The sequence below is a fragment of the Martes martes genome (assembly GCF_963455335.1).
Source record: "Martes martes genome assembly, chromosome: 16".
NCBI lineage: Eukaryota > Metazoa > Chordata > Mammalia > Carnivora > Mustelidae > Martes > Martes martes.
The window spans coordinates 5,075,636-5,100,024 of NC_137904.1; the positions used below are offsets into that span (position 1 = coordinate 5,075,636).

The following is a 24,389-nucleotide window of genomic DNA, read 5'->3' on the forward strand; positions in this document are numbered from 1 at the left end:
CATTTAAATAGATGAACATCTGTGACAATTTTGTGTTGATTAGCATGCTGCTCCAAGATGGGTATGTCCTTCTCCCAGAAGACAGATAAGTTAACACTTATCAATTAGCTGTTTTTTTTCTATTAGAGAATATTTAAAAAAATTTTTTTTTTTTTTTTAGAATGCCACATGTAACAAAAGTGTTGAAATTGGATGTCAACTAGGGCACAAAACATCTGTTCTGAGAGAAGTTGTAATGAAGAGGATCTGACAAATGCCCCTCTATAGGACATGCACTCACTTAACTTACAAAGACTTACAGACAAGTGGATGATAAATCCTGCTTCTGCTCTAGACACATTTGGAAAAGCCAATCTTCATGCAGAGTTCTGGATATAAAGACAAAACAGGCTGAATATTGATAAGAAATTACATATTAAAGAAAAACTTTTTTTTTTTTTTTACTTTCCCATTTTTGTTTTAGGAATTGCATCTCATTTCCGCTGAAGAAATCAATCATATCATATTTCTGTCTCAATAAATGCCACATTTTACATATTTTTCTTGATGGTATCATGGTACCATTGGATATATTACTATTCAATTTGCTTTTTCACTTAAAGCGTAATGTTATTTTTTAAAAAATATTATAAGTTTATCTCACTCTTTTGAAATGTGCATTGAAGAGAAACAATTACTTTCAGTGATGTCAGAGTAGCTAATACTGCACTTGTACTCCCCTCATGTTAAACTGGACACAACAAATGAAATAAATAACTGTTTTTGGAAATTGCCCAACTGGGACCTCAGAACTACAATGCTTTTCCAAAGGGAAACAAACTATTTAAACCCTGCTATCACTTTAGCTTTCTGCCTGTAATTCTCTCAGGCCCACATTTCAAGAAGGGGAACCCAAGAAGAGCATGATGTTAATATCGAAGAAAGATCAAATTTCAGGAGTGATTGTAAGTTTTGAATAATCATTGTAAAGAAATGAGAGCTACACAGAAAAAGGAGTTTAGATACTCACATAGGGGCCTCTTCTGCCTGCTCTGTTGAATGCTAAGACACTCAAATGTATGGCTTAATTCCATAAGAAAGGTAAAAATTTTTTTAAAAACCACACCACACGTCTATTAGCTAACTAATCCTGAGATCATGCAGAACGGAGAAAGACTTGAGATCCATCAGCCATAGCAAAGAGACTTTACTAAAAAGTAGATCCAAAAGAGAGATACCTGAGTACTTGGGCAAACTAGCACTAGTGGTTGCATTAGATCCAACAAATTGTGCAGAGTTTAAGGGATGTACAAGTAACTTGGCTCAAAACCAACTTCCACACTATTTAGAGAAAGACAACAATATCCACATTGTAAACAACATATTAACATTCTCTGGTATCTTTTTAAAGATTACTAGACAAGCAAAGAAGCAGAAAAAAACTGTCACTATAAAACAAAATCAGTTACAAAATCAGTTTGGTTTACAACAAACCAAAGAATCAAAGACGTAATGAAAACCACACATCATGATCTTAAAAGAGGTGTTATAAATGTGCTCAAGAATATTTTTAAAAAAATGAATATGTGAAGGTAAATGAAAGATAAAAAATTGAAAATATACATCTCAAAATACAATGTCTGAAATAAAAAAAAATGGGTGGTATTCAAATCAAATATAAGGGATGCCTGGGTGGCTCACTTGGTTAAGTGTCCAACTCTTGATTTCGGCTCCATTCATGATCTCAGGGTCATGAGACTGAGCTCTGCCTAAGGCTCCATACTCAGCTTGGAGTCAGCTTGCAATTCTCTCTCTATGCCCTTCCTTCCACTACAGCTCCCTCTCTCTCTTTCCCGAAAAAAAAAAAAAAAAGATAAATAAAATACTTAAAAAAAAAATTAACTCTAACCATGAGAATGAGGGGGGGAAAGCCATTACTGGGAGAAGATATTCGCAAAAGACACACTTGATACACTAAATCAGATCTTCTTTGCCTCACCTGACTCTTGCTTCAGCCACCACTACTGTGGCCATTCTACCTGGACTTCATCCAGTCCACCATCTTGCATTATAACGTAAGAAAGCTTCACCTTATGTCCCTGCTGTTTGCTTCCCCCTACCAGCCCAGGTGCTTTCTTGTTGATATTGCAACTCCTGGTGCCCACACAGGTGTACCTGATGTACATGAGAATTAATGCTCCCTGGAATGAAAACCTAAATTAGGTTTAATTACATCCTATAAGACATGTTCAATGTGGGGCGCCTGGGTGGCTCAGTGGATTAAGCCTCCGCCCCCAGCTCGGGTCATGATCTCAGGGTCCTGGGATTGAGCCCCACATCGGGATCTCTGCTCAGCGGGGAGCCTGCTTCCCCCTCTCTCTCTGCCTCTCTGCCAACTTGTGGTCTCTGTCTGTCAAGTAAATAAATAAAATCTTTGAAAAAAAAAAAGACATGTTCAATGTATAGATTATGTCTGTTTCCTTATAATTCTCTGGACTAGCTAGGGGGAAATCTTGGACATGGCCACCTGAAAAAAATTATTGTCCTTAGAATGTTGAGGGTTTTCTCTTTTGTTTTAATGAAAATTGCTGTGGTAATGAGACCAGTGAGTCTATGTTGTGTGTTTCACCCACATTGGTAGTATATAAAGGTCTCAGGATGGGACATGACATTCAGACTCCAAAAACCTCTACCTGTTTCACTACTGAACTACTGAACCCCAATTTCTAGACACCGTGTGTTACAACTACAACAGAAACTCGTGTAGCTGTTGCAATGGCTGTGGCTATGGTTCTAGATATGGCTATGGATTTGGCTCTGAATACAGTTCTGGATATCACTGTCTTTGTGGTTATGGATATAGGTCTGGCTATGCCTGTCTGCCTGGCTGTCAGCCATTTTTCTATAGAAGATATTATACTCCTGGGTTAAAGAATTTGACCACAGTGCACCATTTCCTCTAAAGTGATCATTCCAAGATCATTTCTGTTTCAAAGTCTTATAATCACATTAGAGCACACTGAAGAAATAGTAGTCAGAACCAGCATCTTCTTAAAAGTCCCATTTGCTATTGATGGGGCTGGCAGGCAGAAAACCTTATTTTGATCATACTCCAAGGATAAACCCTCTATCCTCTTATTCTGTTTTTCTGTGTTGTGACAGTTTCCAAATAACTGTTTTATTGTCCCTAACAAGCTTGTATGCCTTTTATCACTGACATGTTATTGACTTCAGAAATAGGCAGGGCTAATGCTCAGTTGTTTATTTTAATTGTGTATGTCTGGCTTTCATGTTAACAGGCCAATATCCATGTCATATTAATGTTACGTATCTTGAATTTTGTCCCTGAAGAAAAAAGCTTTTTATTGGCTGAGCCTTGTGTTCTTAATTCGTTGTACTCAAGGGTTTGTCTTAAAAGTTTGTGTTTTGTGATCCTACGTCTACCCATTTCTTTCTTCCCCTATTAATAAACACTTAGCCACTCATCAACACATGCACACATATACACACACATGAACAAAGGCCACAGAAAACCTATTTTGGAAAATGCTAATGATGAAAAGCAAGTTGGAAGAAGAGACACAAGACTCAATAATTGGTGGGGCGCCTGGGTGGCTCAGTGGGTTAAAGCCGCTGCCTTCGGCTCAGGTCATGATCCCAGCGTCCTGAGATCGAGCCCCACGTCGGGCTCTCTGCTCAGCAGGGAGCCTGCTTCCTCCCTTCTCTCTCTGCCTGCCTCTCTGCCTACTTGTGATCTGTTAAATAAATAAAATCTTTTAAAAAAATAATTGGTATATAAATGACCTAGAGATTGGCTGGATTTGGATGGTGGCATAGATAATAAAAGGGAATAGATGAGCATCAGGAACTCTCTGAAGGTAGAACCTATAAGATTTCAAACATCAACAATGAAGGAGAAGGAAGAAAAACCTAGAAAAGTTAAGTACTAAAAAAGTGTATATTTCTTCTTAGCACTTAGAATTGTGGGGCATTTAGGGTGGTTTACACAGATAAATATCTGAAAGATTGGTATTGCAAAATTATTGAACTATTATTACAGATGTGCTCTGTGTCTTTCTAGAGACACTGAACTGGCTAAGGTGATGATCATGATGATCATGACATACAAATTTCTTGACATGAGAGTTTTTTTCTAATATCTGACACCATCTGAAACAAGAGTGACTTCTCATTAGGAGCTCTATCACTGGACAGGTCTAAACCCAGGCAGGATCAGCCATTGTGACAGTTAATTCAGGATAAAATTATAAATTCAGGAAGAGGGATGGAATTAGATGATCTTACACATCCATTTTCTATCCTCTTCCTACTCTAAAATACTATAAGTTAGGAGTAAATTTGAACTTTGAAGACTGATTATGAAAATAGTGATGCTGATACCTGGAAAATACAAAAAGAAAACCCTTTATGTCACCATATACAAAAGGAGAAGCCAAATATAATATAGTTTGGCTTTACAAATCCTATCTTTATTTGGGATGTAGAAAGACCGTCAGAATGGGAGTCTGACACTCATGTTAAGTAAACTTGACCACTCATGTTAATTAAATTCAGTGTTCCTAATATCCCTTGAAGCCTGAAAGAAACTGCAGGCTTAAGCAGAGGAAAGGCCAAAAAACGACAAATGGGTAGATTGCTATTCTTGAAAAAATACAAATCTAAACATTGGAATAAGCTTGTCAATATCTATAAATATATTCTGCTGATATTTTTATTGAGATTGAGTTAGATCTATACATCAATTTTGAGAAGATGGGAATCGTAACAATACTGAGCCTTCCAATTCATGAACATGGTATATCACTGCATATATTTAGGTCTTGTTTGATTTCTTTTGTGGTGAATGATAATGTAATATAGATCAATAATGATTACCTTTGTACTCACAGAGGGCATATTCTAGTAAGATAGACAAAAATTTAAAGAACAACCAGCCATCTAAGTGACTGAATAAAAGTATTAAATTACAGAATTATAAAGTTTTTATAGTGATTAGTAAAATAAATAGTGACTTGCTATAAAAAGTATCATATGGCCTGCCAAAACTCATACAAGAAGAAATAGACAATCTTAATAGGCCTATGTCTATGAAAGAAATTGAGTCAATAATTATCAATCTTCTAAAAGAGAAACACTAGACCCAAATGGGTCACTGGAAAATTCTACAAAACATTTAAAGAATGATATATACCAGTTACCTACAATTACTTCCAGAAGATACAGGGGAAATAGTTGATAACTCATTCTATGGGGCCAGTATTATTACCTTAATATCAAAACCAAATAAATACATTATAAGAAAAGAAAACTACAGATCAACACCTAAATGAACATAGATGCAAAGATTTTCAATGAAATATTAGTTTATGAATCTAGCATTGTATAAAAAGAATTATACCCCATGACCAAGTTGTATTATCTCAATTATGCAAGACAGGTTCAATACTCAAAAATGAATTAATATAACCCATCACACCAACAGCCTAGAGAAGTGAAATCACATGATTATCTCAAAAGATTTAGGAAAAAACATGTGACAAAATCCAATAACCTTTCATTTTTAGTAACCAGGGATAGGGGAGAACTTCCTTGACTTGATAAAGAATGTCTGAAAATAGATATGTATATGCAATAAGCAAGAAAAGAAGATTTACACTGATAAGGAAAGAAAAATATGAAAGTGTCTTTTCCACAGATGACATATTTGTTTAGAAATACTGTAGAAAATCTAAACAAAATTATTAAAAAAAAACCCTCCTGGAACTAATTTATAGTAAGCTTGCAGGTTAACATGTGAAAGTCAATTGTTTTTTACAGATCAACAATGAACAAGTGAAATTTGAAATTAAAAATGTAATACCACTGACATTAGCAGTTTATATATATGTACAAAACTCTGATGAAAAAAATCAAGGCACAACTAAATTAAAAGAAGAGATATTCCATGTTCATGGATAAAATGTTGCCATTGTCAAGATGTCAGGTCTTCCCAACTTGATCTACAGATTCAGTGGAACCTCAGACAAGATCCCAGCATGTTCTTTTGTGGATATCAACAAACTGATTATAAAGTTTATATGGAGAGGCAAAAGACCCAGAAGAGCCAACACATTATTGAAGGAAAAGAACAAAGTTAGAGGATGGACACTCTCTAACTTTGAGGCTTACTGTAAAGCTTCATCAAAACAGTGCAGTATTGGTGAAATAATAGACAAATGAAATAGATCAATGAAACAGAATAGAGAGACCATAAATAGGCTCACGTAAGTATAGTCAACTGATGTTTGAGGAAAAAATACAGAGGAAATAGGATGAAGAAAAGATAGTCTTTTCAACAAGTAATAGTGGAACAACCATCAGATGGAAAAAAAAAATCTAGAAACAGACCTTGTACTATTCAAAATAATTAACTTAAAATGGATCATAAAACTAAACATAAAATGCAAGAATATGAAACTTCTAAAATATAACATAGGAGAAACTCTAGACAAACTTCATATGGTCATGATTTAGATATAACACCAAAGGAAAAATCCATGAAAGAATTGATAAGCTGGATTACATTAATATTAAAATTAATATTCAAAATTTTTGTTCTATGAAAGACAATGTCAAGAGAATGAGAGGACAATCTACAAACTGGGAAAACATATGTAAATGACATATCTGATAAAGAACAATTATTCAAAATATACAAAGAATTCTTAAAACTCAGTGATAAGAAAAACAATAACCCAACTAAAGATGGGCCAAAGATCTTATCAAAAACCTCACTAAAGATGACATATAAATGACAAATTGGCATAGGAAAGATGCTTCACATCGTATGTCCTCAGGGAAATGCAAATCACATAACAGTGTGTTACCACTACACACCTATTAGAATGGCCAAAATCTGGAACACTGACAACACCAATGGCTGACAAGGATGTAAGGCAATACACTCATTCATGGCTGGTAGAAATATAAAATGGTACAGCCAGTTGGGGAAGACATTTTGGTGGTTTCTTACAAAGCTAAACATACTCTTACATGATTTAATGTATCCACTTATGTACACACAAAAGGCTGCACAGGGATTTTTACAGCAGCTATATTCATAACTGCCAAAACTTAGAAGCAAACAAGATTTTTTTTAGTGAAAGAATGGGTAAATAAACTGTGGTGCATTTAGACAGTGCAATATTATTCCCTGATACAATGAAATGAGCTCTCCTGCCACTAGAAGACATGGAGGAACCTTAAACACACGTTGCTAAGTGAAAGAAAGCAATCTGAAAAAGTCACATTCTGTACGATCCCAAATATATGACATTCTGAAAAAGGCAAAACTGAACACAGTAAAAATATCACTGGCTGCCAGGAGTTAGTGGTAGCCAAGGGATGGAGGAGTTTGTAACAGTATAATAAAGTCTATATATCATTATACATCTGTCTAAACCCATAGAGTAGACAATACCAAGAGTGCACCCTAGTTGACCCCAATGTAAACTATGGGCTTTGGATGATTATGGCATATCCATGTAGCTTCCTTAATTATAACAAATATTAGAGAGTACTGGTAATGAGGGAGGCAATGTATGTCAGGGGACAGAGAGTATATGGGAAATCTTTATTCACTCCTTTTAAATTTCTATGTGAACTTAAAACTTCTCCAAAAAATTGTCTTAAAAAATCAAGTATTTCTAAGAAAGGATCAGTGAGTTTGAAGATAGAACAATAGCAACAACTAAAACCTAAATACAAAGGAAAAAAAAAAACTTAAAAGATGAACAGATGCTTTGTTATCTGTGGTACAGTATTGAGTGATCTGATATACATATACATACACATGTAGAAATGCACACAGTCTGGATACTTCTATATCCAGAGAGGGCTCAGAAGAAGTATTTGAATAATGAATGGATGAAATATTTCTAAAATTGGGGCACCTGGGTGGCTCAGTGGGTTAAACCCTCTGCCTTCGGCTCAGGTCATGATCCCAGGGTCCTGGTCCTGCATCGGGCTCTCTGCTCAGCAGGGAGCCTGCTTCCTCCCTCTCTCTCTGCCTACCTCTCTGCCTACTTGTGATCTCTCTCTGTCAAATAAATAAAAAAAAATTAAAAAAAATATTTCTAAAATTAATTTTTAAGAAAAGATAATTTAAACAAAGACTGAAGAAATCAACAAGCACCAAGTAATAAGAACAAAAAGAAAATGAGGACAGGTATTATCATAATCAATATTTGGGTAAACTGAAATATTTTTTCATTTTTTTAATGATGATTAACCTTAAAGTAAACATAATAAACATGATCAGTGAGTTTATGGCATATATAAAATTAAAATTTATAATAACAAAAGGTGGGAGGAAGGAAGTAAACTGCTATAAGGTCAGTATATATGCATAAAATGGTATAATATAACTTTAGCACAGGGCACCTGGGTGACTCAGTAAGCACCTGTGTTTGGCTCAGGTCATGAATCCAGGATCCTGGGATCCATTCCAGCACTGGGCTCCCTGCTCAGCAGAGAGTCTGCTTCTCCCTCTTCCCGCTCCCCCACCGCTACTTGTACTCATCCTCTCCCTCTCTCGCTCTCTTTCTCTCTCTCTCTCCTCCTCACACATAAAAACAATTAAATAAAATCGTTAAAAAATATATTACTTCCGGCACACTGTGGCAAATTAAGATACATACTGTAATCCTTAGAACAGCCATTAAAATCATAAATATATCAAGTAAATCTATGAAGGAATAAAATGGAACACTAAAAAAGTGCAAAAGAAGGCAAGAAAATAAGGTAAGAACAGGAAATAACAGCCGTAGCAAGCAGAAAACAAATAACAAGATATAGACTCTTGTACAACCATGACAGCAATTACATTAATTGAAATGGTCTGAACATTGTCATTAAAAATAAGACCCACATCTATGCTTCAAAAGAAACCCGCAACAAATATACAAATGCGGAGGAGTTAAAAAGAAAAGAATAAATAAATAAATAAATAAATATATACTATGCACGCAAATTAATATATAATAAACACTAGTTTAAGAAAGGTAGAATGGTGATATTAATATCAAAGTAAGCTTCAAAACAAAAAATAATATGAAAACTAAATTCCTCAATTAAACATAAAATCTCTAAAAAGCCTGGCAATAGCATTAAGAATGGGATGAAAGAAAAATGTGTGCTGCTCTCAGTTGAATTTATGTGAAGTGGTATAATATTATTTGAAAAAAAACTGATAAATTAAGATTGTAATATTTGTAGCAACCAATAAATAACAATATATCTAATAAGCCAAAAGAGAAGATAAAATGGAATTAAAAAAATAAAATAAACCAATAAAAAGTAAAATTATGGGGGGAAAGGACAGGTTAGGAAATAGAAAACAAATAATGAGATGATATAGAGTTAAATAAAACTGTGTCAAAAGGACATTGAACTTGAAAGTCAAAATAGATTCATTATAAATAAGAATATTTATTTATTGTGGCTTATCCATAATAAACCTACATTAAATGTAAAGACACAGACAGACTAAATAATAATAAAGCTGGAGTGGATATATCATGATCAATCAAGCAAACCTCAGACACTGTGTGTCAGTCACTTGGGAAATGAACAATTTAGGGGTCAAATTCCTACTGTGTAATAAATATACAATCTAATAAAGGGGAAAGAGTGATACCGATATGTTTTTTGCATTGGAAACTGGAAAGTGGCTCATTAAGAGGAAGAGTGCTCTGCAATCAGCGTGGGAAAGATTCATCTGACTGAGGGGGTTAGATGCACCTTTATGGAGGATGATTACTTTGAAGTGGGCAGGGTTGTGTTTTAGGGGCAGCGAGGAGAAAGGTGTTGAATATAGAGAAAACAGTATGGCAAAAGCAAAAAGCTTGGAGATGAGAGTTTAATTTCTGTGATTCCCTAAGAAATGATGAATAAGCCAGCATTCATATAGAGCAGGATTCCTGAAGGTAAATAGAGAATCAGTTGCTTCCATGATGAATTAGGGCCATGTTGGCAAAGGCCTCAAATGATTATCTAAAATATTTGGTCCTATTTGGCCACTGGTAATTTTCCTTTGAGGCAAGTGACACCCTCAGTGTTACAATCGGTAAAATTGCTCTGACTGCAATATATAGTATAGGCTGTTGGCATGAAGCTTGGGTTCAAATACGCAGGGGAGACACACTAGTGTAGACATTGTGAATAACAAGGTGGGCCTGAGTGAGGCAGTATCAGTATGTTAAAAATTTTGTGATGATTTATCCAAACTTGTAGCTAGTTAATATCTGGGAGGAGGTAGAAGGAAGAATTTAAGATGATGCTATGGTTTTTAGCTTGGAAATAGGACAGTCAGAAGAGTGCATGGGTCCAGCATGATAATTTGTGTTTTATGTTGTTTGCAATGCTAGTATGAAAACTATAAATCTAACAGTTGATGGTTGATTTTAGAGCTCAAGGGAATTCTGTGGCAGAGAAAGACATAGGGGACTTCCAGATATAAATGATATTTGATACCCTGGGTATGGAAGAAAAGCAGTAATTAAGAACTCATTCTGTCCTGGTCTGTTTAAAACTTATGCGACAAGCCTAATATCATAAAATATACTTTTTTATGGGCAGGATTTCTTTTGAAACTAACTTCGAATTCCATAAGAATCACCATAAAATGTCAGGTATATAATCCTGTGTATTAAATAGCTCTTGTCCAGTAAACCAACATGTTTACCTCTATCTTTGAGTGAAGACTGACTATTAATATTCAACCTATCAAGATGTGTTTTGAATGAAAGGAAAGAAATTTGCAAAAAGTATTACCTTTCCTGTGTTGCAGGTTAAAGCTCGAGCTACTACTAGAGAAGTGATGGTTAGTTACACCATTGAGGACATAGTTATTGAACTTATAATACAGCTGCCTTCCAATTACCCCTTGGGTTCAATAACCGTGGAGAGTGGGAAGAGAGTAGGTGTGGCTGTTCAGCAGTGGCGGAACTGGATGTGCAGTTAAGCACTTACCTCACCCATCAGGTAAGTTTCTGTGTGTACATTCGGCTTTCCAGATAGCCCTACCAACCTCCTCTTTGAAAGGGCAGTAACACTTAAAATATATCACTTCTGATTGAGGTTGAGTTACTGTATTTCCTTGGGTCAACACAGATGTATGCCTGAATGACCTGAACCTACTTACTGAGCCGTTTTCCTTTTTAAAGTTCTGTATTTCTGTCTGTCTTTCTTTCTTTCTTTTTTTTTCTTTTTTTTTTTTTTTTTGGTGTTTGAGAGGAGTTGACTTTACTCCACTGACATTGTGGATGACACAGAACTATACATGGTGTTAAAGAAATTGTTTGAGAGGGAATCTTTTTGTAAGATACTGGATCGATGAATATCTTTGGAGCTACTTTTAGTCTAACATTTCAACTCTCCTTTTGTGATTAGAGAAATCCCAGTACTCTCAAAGTTCTTTGACTTTTAAACATACTGTAGTTGTTTGCACATTGAAACTATAAAACTTGATGTATTGGTGCAAAACCTTTCTTTCAGGTCTTTCTTTAGTGGAGAAAAATTGTATCTGGTTTCTAAAACTTAGCAGGTCATTTTAAAAACCAACATTCAGAAAACTTAGGAGATGTGAATATAGCCAGGCAGATTCTCTCTTTCTAAATTAAAATTTAGGGGCACCTGTGTGGCTCAGTTGGTTAAGCGTCTGCCTTCAGCTCAAGTCATGATCTCAGGATCCTGGGATCGAGCCCCACGTCATCGGACTCACTCTCTCTCTTGTGCTCACTCTCCTTCTCTCTGTGTCAAATAAATAAATAAAATCTTTTTAAAAATTAATTAGTTAATTAAAATTCAACTTTAACATTTATGAAATTGAATAAAAATAACTTTGGTCTTCAGAGTATATTTACTCTATTTTTTTCCTTTTTGTTAACAGAATGGAAGTATTATGGAAGACCTAGCTTTATGGAAAAATAATGTAGGCAAACGTTTTGAGGGTGTTGAAGATTGCATGATATGTTTCCCAGTCATTTGTGGTTTCTCTTCCCAAAAAAGCCTGTAGAACATGCAAGAAAAAGTTCCATTCAGCCTGCTTGGTAAGCCCAAAGAGAAATTAACTTATTTATATTTTATGTATATTTATATGTATGATATCTAAAAAACGAAATGATGTTAAACTCGTAATTGTAGTTAATAAAAGGCATATTAAAATGATTTTTCAAAATCTGTAAAAAATAATTATTAATTTACGGAGACTGGTAGCATCAAAGCACTTTAATAAGTGGGTGTTTTATTATAGCTCTCTCACACAGTAGATGTTCCTGTAAGATCTAGACCATAAAGGAGACTAAAAAAACTAGGGGCCATCTGGCCTTAGAGCTCTTTACTCGTTTTAAACATCATAGTGAAAAGCAAGCTGCCCAGTATACAGTCGCTTCATAAGGAGGTCTTCCTGACATGTCTTAGTGGTTGGGTGGTGTGGGAGCCTAGGGAGAAAGAGTCGTACTGTAGCCTTTGGAAGTAATACTGAGTTGTGTTGATTTTGGAGATGAATGGGGGAAGCTAAAATGTTGGTATTCTCCCTTTTCCACTTAATCATTGTTAAGCTTACCTTGGATGCATATTTAAACTGACAGCTTTAAAAGGTTCTTTTAACATTTAAAAAAGCATTTTTTTTTCCCAGTACAAATGGTTTACGTCTAGCAACAAATCCACTTGTCCACTCTGTCGTAAGACCTTTTTCTGAAAATTTTTCCTTCCATTGGAAGTGATCCCTGAAGAAAATCAAACAAGGACTGTGGATCTGGAGCCATCTTAAAGTGTTGATGGGAGGAGGCCAGTGAGCATTACTTTTAAATAGGACCTTCTCTGGAAAATTATTTTGGTTAATGTAATGATCCTAAAATCAGGTTTACTTATCTTTAGATTGCTTTGTAAATGTTTGGAAACCTTTTCTTTTACATAAGGATATTACATATTTGAGAGAAAATATTTATATTAATAGTTTAATCTTTTTGTATATTTTTAAAAATAAATATGGAAATACCCTAAATTACAGAATTGGAATTTGTGAAAGCACTGTACAACTATGTTATACTAAAAAGCCCATTAGGTTTGTTGACCTATGTTCTAGAAGAGTCCAAGTGAGGCAAATGAATTGAGAGGGTTGATTTATATCTACAGATATTTTAAGATTTATTTATTAGTTATTACAACAAAATTAATTAGTATTCTGATATTTGTAGGTTATTTTAATGGTAAAAATGAGGCTAAGCTATTAATATAGCTTATCATAAGCTATTTGAAGCATGCTCTGAAATCCTATGTAAAAGAGTGTAAACTGAAATTTAAGGTGTCTCCATTAATCAAGGGTTATGAAATTCAGAAAATTAAATTCATGGCACTGACCTTTTGCTGTGGAAGAATTTCCGTTTGTTAGTGAAATTTGAATTGCAGTCTTGTCAGTGAGCTTATTAGTCCATTTGAGTGAGTCTCTAGAGGGTATGAAGTTGAGAGAAACAGAATTAGATTATCTCGTGCATGAAGCAGAGTGGTAGTTATCCCTCTATTGAGAGGGAAGGAATAAGTATTTCTGAAACTTAAGACTGGTGGAAAAAATAAAAATTTTAAAATGTTGTAGGAGGCTTTCAACTTTGTAAGCAAATTTTGCTATTCTTCCTGGCCAAAGTTACACTAAATTAGAGATTTGGGGGAGCTTATTTTTTCCAGCCTTTAGAAGTATAAGTTAATAATTTTAGTACTAAGTAAAATTCAGTATAATGGGCTGAAGTGGAATAGGTGAATACGTTCCGTTTGCCACAGCACTGTTACCTTTAAAAAACTGTATCCAAGTTCTAAAAGTATGGAAGTTTGGAACTTGGAATAATTTTATTGCAGTCTTCCACTACATGGGAAATATTAGCATATCTGACAGCAAGTTTACTTGAAAGATCAGCTGATCATCTCTGTTGCAAATGTTTAATTGGCAAAAAGAAGTCATATTAAATAAAAATCACTGCTTACCATCACCTGGGTAAAACGGTTATTACTGAAATAGGATGAATGTGGTCCGAGTGTCATAGTCGAGAGTGAAGTATTATGTGTGAATTATAGATCTCTTGAGTTGAATATGTAGATGCAGTGTCCTACCCAGTTTTGTCTGTCTCTTGGATTTTTCTCCCTAATATTTATTATCTTATAGCCTTGAGACTCAAGGAGTCAGTGAGAACAGATAGCAAAATTCTACTACCTCTTCTTAACCCCTTTCTTAAAATATTCTCTGTGTCTCTCTCTGACATAGTAATCCCAAAGATTGTGTTACTCCTCTGTGAAAGTTGCACACTTTTCCTTTAAAAATGGTTTTAAAATAAGACCTTGTTTATATCTTTTCCAATAGTGGTACTTCTTGGCTTCTGACCCAAACCTCAAGTAGAACAGAAAAGGGAATAATGGAGCATTGTTTTTCCATGTTAGCATCTAGGGCATCAGGTTCTTGGTGAAACACTATAATTCAGTGGAATACTTACTCTTCATACTTAGGACTCTTAACACATTTCTTTGAGACTTGTAAATATAAGTGTAAAGTTTGTTACTGTTTATATGCTTAAGAAAAAACTTTCCAGAATAAGACTGAAATTCATATCATTGATTAAAGTTTTATTTATATAGCTTTAACAACTGCAGAGCATCCCTTACAATTTTAGCATAAGGACATTAAAAATTGCATGAGATTCAAAGCCCATTAGCAAAATTATTAACTTAAAATCCTAATGTAAATTGCAAAGTTTAGAATTTATTTTTAACTCTTATTTATCCCATGTTCTAATGTATGTCCATAAGTTTCTGTGGCTTAAATAATGTTATTATTTGATAAGTTTTTGTGGTGTGGATGATTGTTATTATTTGATTGTTATACCATATGTGCCCATTAAGATTCTATTTAATTATAAAATATTTCAAATATACAGAGTAATAATAACAATAATATAAATGCCCTTGTACTCCTCACAAACTATTTTGCCATATTTGCTTCGGATTTTTAAGTAGGCTCCATGCCCCATATGGGCCTTGAACTCACCACCCTGAGATCAAGAGTTGGATGCTCTACTGACTGAGCCACCCAGGTGCTCTGCTTCGGATTTTTAAAGAAATAAAATCTTCCTCTTTTGTACTTCTCCCTGATGCCATCTCCTCTTTCCCTCCCTAGAGCCAACCTACTCCCTCCCAGATGTAATCAAAATGGCTGAAGGAGGTTTAGAGAGGAAAGAGCTTTTACATCATGTGATTCAAAGTTATTTAACACTCAGTCATACCATCTCAATACTGGGCACATCACTGGGCTATTTACACACAGTGTGAAACACTGCCTTACAACTTCCATTTTATCCCGGTTTCTAAAAGCATTTCTGTTTGTCGTCTTAATAGGCCTGTTAACTGGGGTGCCTAGGGGGCTCAGTGGGTTAAAGCCTCTGCCTTCAGCTCAGGTCATGATCCCAGGGTCCTGGGATCGAGCCCCCCTCTCTCTGCCTGCCTCTCTGCCTACTTGTGATCTCTGTCAAATAAATAAATAAAATCTTTAAAAAAAAATAGGCCTGTTAACTATAAAGTTCAAAGAGAACACATGAATAGTATCTTTGAGGAGGTGTTACAGAGGTACCTCTTCTTTCTCTACTCATTTAAAAAGTGAAAAGTAACATTTTTGAGGGAAGTGATTCAGGAATACCTTTGTCTGCAAGTAGGAAGATGACTAGTTATCTGCTGTTCCTTTCGGTCGTGATACTGCAGTATGAGGAAATACATTTGAAATAACCAATTTTCAATTACATAAAGAAATTTTCTCACATTGTTAAAAAAAAAAAAAAGTCCAGAAGGTAATTTTCCAGAAATGTTGAGAAGGGAAACTAAAAAAGAATTTGCTTTGTAATTGTTTATAATGGCTCTGAGGTGGGGGTGCCTGGGTGGCTCAGTCATTATGCAGCTGCCTTGGACTCAGGTCATGATCCCAGGGTCCTGGGAATGAGCCCCACGTCGGGCTCCCTGCTCAACAGAGAGCCTGCTTCTCCTTCTCCCTCTGCCTGCTGCTCTGCCTACTTGTGCTCTCTATCTCTCTGTCAAATAAATAAATAAAATCTTTTAAAAAATGGTTCTGAGTTACTATATATTAATAATCATTTCAGTATGGGTTTTAAATAAAGGAAAAATTGATCTTAAAATACAGAAAATTATGTAGTTTAAAAAGGAAATGGATTTAAATGAGAAAGTCACCGTAGACTGGATATAAGGTCTAATCACACACACTCCTCACCCATCCACATTCAGCTTTTGGGTGGTCTCAGAACATTAGAACAGATCTAAAAATGGGGAAGTAAGCAAAAAAGGCCTCTGACAAGAAGTTTTAAATTCAAATAGCAAAATGTACTTTATTTATACGAGAGGCTCTTATTTAGAACCCCTGAACTCTTAGCTTAAATACAAGTTTAACTAAATCACTTGTTTGGTATTCTAGCAAACAGCACATGGAAAGAGAGAGTGGAAATGCCACTAACAGGTAACAGCAAAATAAGACAACGTAAAGCAAGAGAAAAGAGACAGAGAGGAGAGGAAATGAAAACTCAAAATCACTGCAGGCTCTAGCTACTCAGTATAAGGCAGAAAGCCCTGAGTAATCCTCATCACAGCTAGCACAGAATAGTAACTAATGCTCATTTTAATGACCCTGAATCAATCAAAGATAAAGTTATTATTATTATTATTAGTTTACTTTAGGAATGTAAGGAAAGCCATATGACATATCTGAAAAAAGTCTTTTTTCTAAAACTAAAAAAGAAGCAAAATAAAAGTACTACTTTGTAAACAGGTAAGCTTAGTTATCTAAAACAATGATTTTGATCAAGGCTGTGATAATCTATGCCTAGTGTTCTGAATATTAAACAAACACAGAGTTTTCTAAGTGGATCATAATACCTATGCTAATGCCTCCTTCTTCCTTCTTTCTTTGTCAGCATTCAGAGTCACCATCACCTCGAACCCCCAAAAGAGCTGACTGGCATGGACTACCATGAGCCATGTCCTGAAACAGCCGTGAGACTTCTAGATTTAGACTCAATGGTCTGGGCTTAAATTCTGTATTTATCACTCTATTAGCTACATGACTTTAAAAAATGAACCTCACCTCAGTTTCTACCTCTGTTAAAAAAAAGATATTCTGAATTTCTTATTTATCTAAAGTTGTATTACTATACCAAAACCATATATTTAACACTAATCATGGACACAATAAAGAAATAAGTTAAAAATTTAAAGGGCAAAACCTTCACAGTGAACCCATGTAAATCACATGAGTACCTTTCTGGATAATCTAGTTTTTAATAGCAGTAACAAGTCCTAATAGGTAAGAATTTCTTACATCTTTGGCTTAATTCCTTCTAAGCCGAAAAATCACTTCTGAGTTTAAAAAAGCAGAAAAGCTAAATACTCTTAACACTAAGAATACACGTCAAGAAGCACGGAAAACATTTTTATTTCTTATCCCTATCTGGTGTTAAGACTTTTTGCTTACAAAAAAGCACTTAAAACAACAACAAATATCCAAAATTACCCAAGTCTTACCAATTAAAATATTAAAGGAACACTGCGACTGGGAAATAGATGTGTAAGTTAAAATGATGGTTCTGTAATTGTGACATGTTTTTTTACCTGTCAAGGTCTCATTCCCCTCTTTCTTTTGATTTCATCTCCTTGATCTCTAATGGGTAAATTCTCTATCCTCTCATTTTCAATCCATTTAGCTCGGGTAGGGCTTATCCCAATGCAGCTGTCCTGGGTGAGACTATTACTCAAGCCTAAACCCCTTTGGCCACAGTGAGAGATTTTGAGATGGCATATGATCCAAGATGATCCAAGCAATACTCATTCTGGGGCTTGTAAGACTAACTAAATAGAAAGAGTTTCTTTCCATGGAAGGATAAGGGAGATGTTTGCTGAGAAGTGCGAAATAGACATGCACGTATCTTCTTACCAAGAAGAAAAAGACTACCTAGAAATAGAGCCAACAGAGAAGTTCAGAGCTAAGAAAAAGATGCCTGTTATAGCATTTGAGTTCCTGGAGCCAGCTATGCCTGAAGCCACACACTTTACTTAAGCCAGTTTAAACTGGATTCTCCGTCACTTCTGACCAAAAGATGACGGATCCTTCCAAGACAGTAGAAATTTCCTTTGAATTTTGGACAAGATGAATTACATCAGTTAAGAATTTACTTCGTAGGGGCGCCTGGGTGGCTCAGTGGGTTAAAGCCTCTGCCTTCGGCTCAGGTCATGATCCCAGGGTCCTGGGATCGAGCCCCACATCGGGCTGTCTGCTCCACAGAGAGCCTGCTTCCTCTTCTCTCTCTCTCTCTGCCTGCCCCTCTGCCTACTTGTGATCTCTGTCTGTCAAATAAATAAATAAAATCTTTAAAAAAAATAAAAAAAAAGAATTTACTTCATAAATTATGGGGTATACTATTTAGTGGATTAAAAGTTAATTAATTTATCACTCAAGCTTCTTTGACCTAATCATCTTAACCTTAACTTATTTGAAAAGGAAATTAACTATTATTGGACAAGGATGAATAGCTCACCAAGTCTGTAATTACTGGCTGAATGTGGACTTTGTCACAGTGTGCTGTCTCCAGAGTGCAAGCTGCTGCTTCAGGGTTGGTATCAGTGCACCTAGAAACAGAAGAGAAAGAAAACTGTATTTTACGACCATGAGGCAACCTATTACTGAAAAAATTTTAAATGTTCCACTGCTTTTTTACAAAGCAGATTTAGAAAAAAATGAAAATGCTTTAATGATGGTGAAGGAAAAAGCAATAAATGTTATATTAATGAAAAAGATTGTTATATTGATATAATGTGCAAGAGTAGAAACTACACATACATGCATACACATCTGAAGGAATTAAATTATGAATCTAATGAATACTATGCCACCACAAAAATGAAATTTAAAAGGAATTTTTGAAAAATAGTCATGATACAATATTAAAAACATAGGAAGTGGGGAAAAAAAGAAAGAAACACACTTGGACCATGTGTGGTAGAATTGGAAGTGATTTTTATTTTCTTCTTTAAACTTTCCACATTCTCAAATTTTCTTAAAAATTTAATTTTCAATTTTTTCTGGTAATCAGACTATTTGCCTAAAAAATTTCAAATTTAGAAATACCCTAAAATCATTTTGTTGCTTCTATAATTATGTAGTATGATGGAACGGTTTTGGACATGCAGTTAAAATGTTTAGGGAAGAATAATTTATAATCTGAGTCCTTCCTACACTTAGGTAGACCCTTTCATTTCATTTACAAAAATGATTTCATTCAGGCAGTCATACCCCTAGTGAATTTCTTAGTGGAAGATGTGGATGAATTTGATATACTTATACTCACATGTACAAAGCTTGAGGACCCATCATAGAGGCTAGGAACGCAGACACCACTCCAGACCCTGATCCTACTTCAAGGCATATTTCCACTCTAAAAAAGCAAAATAAAATAAATGAGTATAGTAGGATAAAAATATACATCACGGAAAATGACGCTCAATCTAGTTTTAATGTGTATTTCTCCAGCATCACTCATCTGCAAATACATGGAAATACAAAAGAAATTTATAAACACACTATAAACCACTTTGTGCTCATTTAATACTGTTTAATTACACACTGGGGTGTGTAATTAAAGTCCATAAAATAGATAGCTTCCAATTCATTACTATAAAACATTACATAAAACTATGGAATTAGGTTGAGGGTTGAAAATATTAATATGAAAAACATCACCCCTTCTCACAAGGGTTTAGTAGTTTAGTACTTCCCTAAAATGATAGGGTTAGTTATTATACTATTTATTTATGATGTTTTCTCTATCATCTAAAAGTACATAACATTCACAAATCCATTAGTATATCCTAGAGAAAAAAAATTCCCCCTTTCTCTTAATAGATTTAGAGCAGGAAAAGAAATTCGTTATTTGTACAGCTGTACACTGAACTGAGAAAATCTCACAGAATCTGATCTTACAATATTAGTATAACTTTAAAATGCTTTTGAATAAATTCTTTATTACACTCTATTTTATCCTTCAATTAAATTTACTTCCCTGCCTATAGTCTACATATGCATCAAAAGCACCAGTTTTCTCCATCACAGAAATGGGTTTAATGGGATTTAGGTCTTGCTGGCTACTAGCCTCAAACAACTATCCAAAAATAAACTCTAGCAGCTTCTAACTTTTGGAATCAACCCACATTATCTGACAAAACTTTATTATTCTGTGGGAAGGTCTGTTGAACCTTACCAGGAGGCTTTTATTTGAAAATAACTATCATGCTTTCATAAACAGAATCCCAAGAACAGAAATAATCTGACTTTATAACAAAATCAGCTCCTTTCACAGCATACTTTGCAATGCAATTGGTGCTTGTAAATCTTTCTGGGGTCTCTTGAGACTAAAAGACAAATTACAAAAAGAAATATAGGGTTCTACATTCCAGTAAATCCCAAAGTTCCATCATTTACAATGAAAAGCCTGGCTTCATAAGCGTTGGGGCATTTTATATATGGAAAAATCTGACCAGGTTTAAGAGAGAGAAACACAATACAGAAATACAGATCTATGAAGCCTGACTGCTATTTTATCTTGAGATAACCAATTTCAAGTCTTGATCTTTAAATAAATCTAATTACTCAAATTCCTCTCATTAAAACAATAACAATACAGGTATTCATTCTTTTAATGTCATTTAAAATTTATGAGGGGGCACTTCAACAAGTCAGTTTTATTACTTACAAAGTGCTAGGGAAAATTCCACAGGCTGCTAGCTCTGTAGCTATTTAAAATTTTAAGTTAAATGAAAAATTACGCTCTGCAGTCGCACTAGCCACGTTTCAAGGGCTGGGTAGCCACACGCGGCTAACTGGCTTGCTGTTCAGGGCAGAATACGCTGTTCAGTGGGTTTCAAAATACTTCTCCGCGCCATGATCTCACAACCTCACTTCATTTTTGTGCCCCTCCCTTACTATAGGGTGCCTTTATATACTGAGTAAATTAAATGCCACGCGACTTTTAATATTTTATATTAAAATATTAATATATTTCGGAATATTTGGTTTTTGAACGTGTTAGCACATCACTGCTCTCGGGGGCTGTGGAAAAGATACACGCTGGCGTAGTAAGGAGCTGTGGAGCTCCCGAGACCAAAGCAACACCTTGGCAAAAGTAGAGAGATCCCTGGCCCGCCCATTACAGGTATCTAAAGGAGGATCGTCGGTGACGGCGTTCTGGTATCCACGGTCGCCGAGTCTGCGGACACCGCCTCCTCTCGGGGCAGACAGCATCCCCTCTTTCCCGGGCTCTCCCTCGCCGCCGCCTCTCCAGGACGCCCGAGCCCTCTCCCGCCGGGACCCTCGTCCTCCTCGCACCCTGTCAGCTCGACCGCTGCTGCCTGGAGCGCGTCCAGCAGCAGGAACGTATCCTCCGCGGGCTCGTACACGTTGGTGAAGGCGCCGCGGCCCACGCGCCCAGACGGCGGTGTGGGGAAGCTCGGAGCTGCCATCTTTCTTCCCTCCGTCCCACGCGCAGACGCCAAAATTCCGCGCGCGCAGGCCGGGCAGTGGAGGGCGGGGCAATGGGGGCGGAGCAGTAGGGCCAGGGCGCCGGAGGCGGAGAGAGGAATCCGGGCTTGTTATTTCTAACAGTTTGTAAGTAAATGTTCTTGGAATTTGTAAGTAAACGGTTCTGTAGTCTGCAAATGCTGACCTTTGCTTTCTTATTTAGAATATTTAAATTTATTTTATTTTATAGATTAGCCCTTGATGCAGGGCATCCTCGATTGTTTTTGACTAAGGGGAGTGTTTTTCCTTTATATTCAAAAGTTTTCTTCTATTTCTTGTTTGCAAAGAATTGAAAAAATACATATGGTCACTAAATTTTACGTTTTTAAATATCAATTGAACTTCAAGTTTTGAGCTTTGAGATTTAAACTTTTTCTCACTTTATTTTTTACTGTAGTATATTATAAAAATTACCTTCCTTATGTTGAATCATGAAGGCACTTTTTATAAGTCTCACTCAAGCAAGATGATTTTTCTTTTAATATCCTGCTGAATTTGGAGTGCTGATAATCTAGCTCTGTTTTGATTATGCTGTCATTACAGGATGAGTTAGGACATTGTTTCTGGCACATCTGGTAGAACTCACACATAAAATTGGATGGATTTAGTGCTTTTTTTTTTAGTGGATGATTCTCTGCTGTTTTGGGGCATCTTCTATAGATTGTTAGATTCTTCAGGCACTTGCACTCTTTTTGAGTCCATTTTTGTACTTTTGCAATAAAACATTTTTACATCTAGTTTTTAAAATTTGAGTAATAAAAATACAGGTAAATACCTAGATACCATTTTTTAAAAACCTGAGTACCTATCACCCAGAATTGATAATTAATAGTACTTTCTCATATTTCCTTAAGAGTATTTATTTTATTTTTAAAATACATATTATACTACATACTACTATTTAATAATTGTGTTAAATGTAATATTTATTTTTTAAAAAAGATTTTATTTATCTGACAGACAGAGATCACAAGTAGGCAGAGAGGCAGGCAGAGAGAGAGAGGGGGATGCAGGCTCCCCGCTGAGCAAAGAGCCCAATGTGGGGCTTGATCCTAGGACCCTGGGGTCATGACCTGAGCCGAAGGCAGAGGCTTTAACCCACTGAGCCACCCAGGTGCCCCAAATGTAATATTTATTATAACGAATTATCTCACATGGTTATGGAGACTCACAGACCCAAAATCTGTAGAACCAATTTCCTATCCTTAAGAGTTTTTAAATATAAGAACTAACATAAGACAGATGAAGTGGATGTTTTTTCTGTATTCACCCTCAGTTGCATTCTGTAAACCTCTCTCCAACCCGACTTCTCTCATGAATTTAGTGTGTATCCCTCCAATCACTGTTTTTATGTTTTTACATTCAGATATTCATGACAGTGAATGGCTAGTATGTTTTCAAATTTGTTTCGCTTGGTAATAGGTTGGACAAACTGTTCTTCCCATTTCTTTTTCACTGAAAATTCTCACTCCGTGTCTTCGTATATATAAAGTTAGTTTACTCCTTTTCATTGCCAGATAGCGTTATATGTAAATATAAAATATCCTATCTGGAATGGTTAAATATCTATTGGTAAACATTGAATCCTCTCCGGATTTTCATTATTTTAAACGATACTGTGATTAACTTTCTCAAACAAGCTTTTTTCTGATCCTGTACAAAAGTTCCTTGGGATCCAAGCCAGAATGGATTAGCAGTGTTGTATACACATTTTCAATTTTACTAAACATTTTCAAATTTCTTTCCAAACTAGTTGGTGGGAGACTTAATATTTGATTTATTATTATTAGACTTATTTTTAAAATTTATTTTAAACTGAATTGGCCTGGTTGTCATTGAGTTTAGGCACGTGTTCATATGTTCTTCATTTGAAGTTCTTCCTTTGTGAACTGTCTGTTCATTTTTGCCTATTTATTCCTTTTGAATTTTGTTTTTATTTCCATTAAAGTTGATACATGCATAATTTAATAGGCCAAATAGTGCTACATGAGTTATGAAAAGCAATCCAGTCTAGTACACCAAGATCTAATTTCTCATGTCTCATTCTCCAGAAATGACCATTTTCAACTTTTATCTGCTTCTTTGGCCATTTATCCATATCTCTATGTACGAAGCTTATAACAATATTACTTCATTTCTCAATTTTCACATAATCTATGAGTTCTTATGATAGAAGGTAAATTACGTTCATGTGATAGAAGGCAAGAATTTGATTCTCCTGCCGCCCGTAAACAAATGTAATTGCCAGGCCCCCTCTCCCTCTAGTCCCTATACGGTTATATTGTGATTGATTGATTGACTTTTACATAATTCTGTCTATAGAAATGGTATCTGGACCTGATTTCTGTATTATACCTGTTACTTCCTTGCACAACTCTTTGCTTTTCCTTAAAGTTAATAATCATCTGTTGTTTTATTTTCCTAGGTCTGCCATAACAAATTATTTCAAACTAGATGGCTTAAAAGAACAGAAGTTTATCCTCTCCGTTTTGGAAGTCTGAAATCAAGGTGGTAGAAGGGTCATGGCTCCCTATGAAGGCTATAGGGAAGAATCCTTCCTTGCCTCTTCTAACCTCTGCTGGTTGACAGCAATCTCTGGCCTTCCTTGTCTTGCATCAGCAGCGTAACTCCCATTTCTGCCCTGGTCTTCATGTGGACTTCTTTCCAGTGTATCTTTTCTTCCTCCAAACCTCTTTCCTTATAAGGACACCAGTCATGGGGTTTGGGGCCCACCTTAATCCAG

General features: G+C 35.5%; 1 protein-coding gene across 1 annotated transcript; it reads right to left on the reverse strand.

Annotated features, from left to right (window-relative positions):
* Positions 1–158: 158 nt before the first annotated feature.
* Positions 159–21,606, reverse strand: LOC308357476 (methyltransferase N6AMT1-like). Its single transcript, XM_080827051.1, has 4 exons — positions 21,455–21,606; positions 19,422–19,508; positions 18,612–18,702; positions 159–368 (listed from the first exon to the last, which is right to left on the reverse strand). The coding sequence occupies exons 1-4, from the start codon at positions 21,586–21,588 to the stop codon at positions 357–359; spliced, it is 324 nt and encodes a 107-aa protein (XP_080683177.1). The 5' UTR covers positions 21,589–21,606; the 3' UTR covers positions 159–356.
* Between the last annotated feature and the right edge of the window lie 2,783 nt (positions 21,607–24,389).

Bases quoted from the DNA above. Each gene is read 5' to 3' on its own strand.
- LOC308357476 (XM_080827051.1), bottom strand. From the start codon at position 21,588: ATGGCAGCTCCGAGCTTCCCCACACCGCCGTCTGGGCGCGTGGGCCGC. The intron at 19,509-21,454 runs GTGCGAGGAGGA...TTGCTTTTTTAG, and splicing joins GCAGCGGTCGAGCTGACAGG to AGTGGAAATATGCCTTGAAG. The intron at 18,703-19,421 runs GTGAGTATAAGT...TTCTGTTTCTAG, and splicing joins GGTCCTCAAGCTTTGTACAT to GTGCACTGATACCAACCCTG.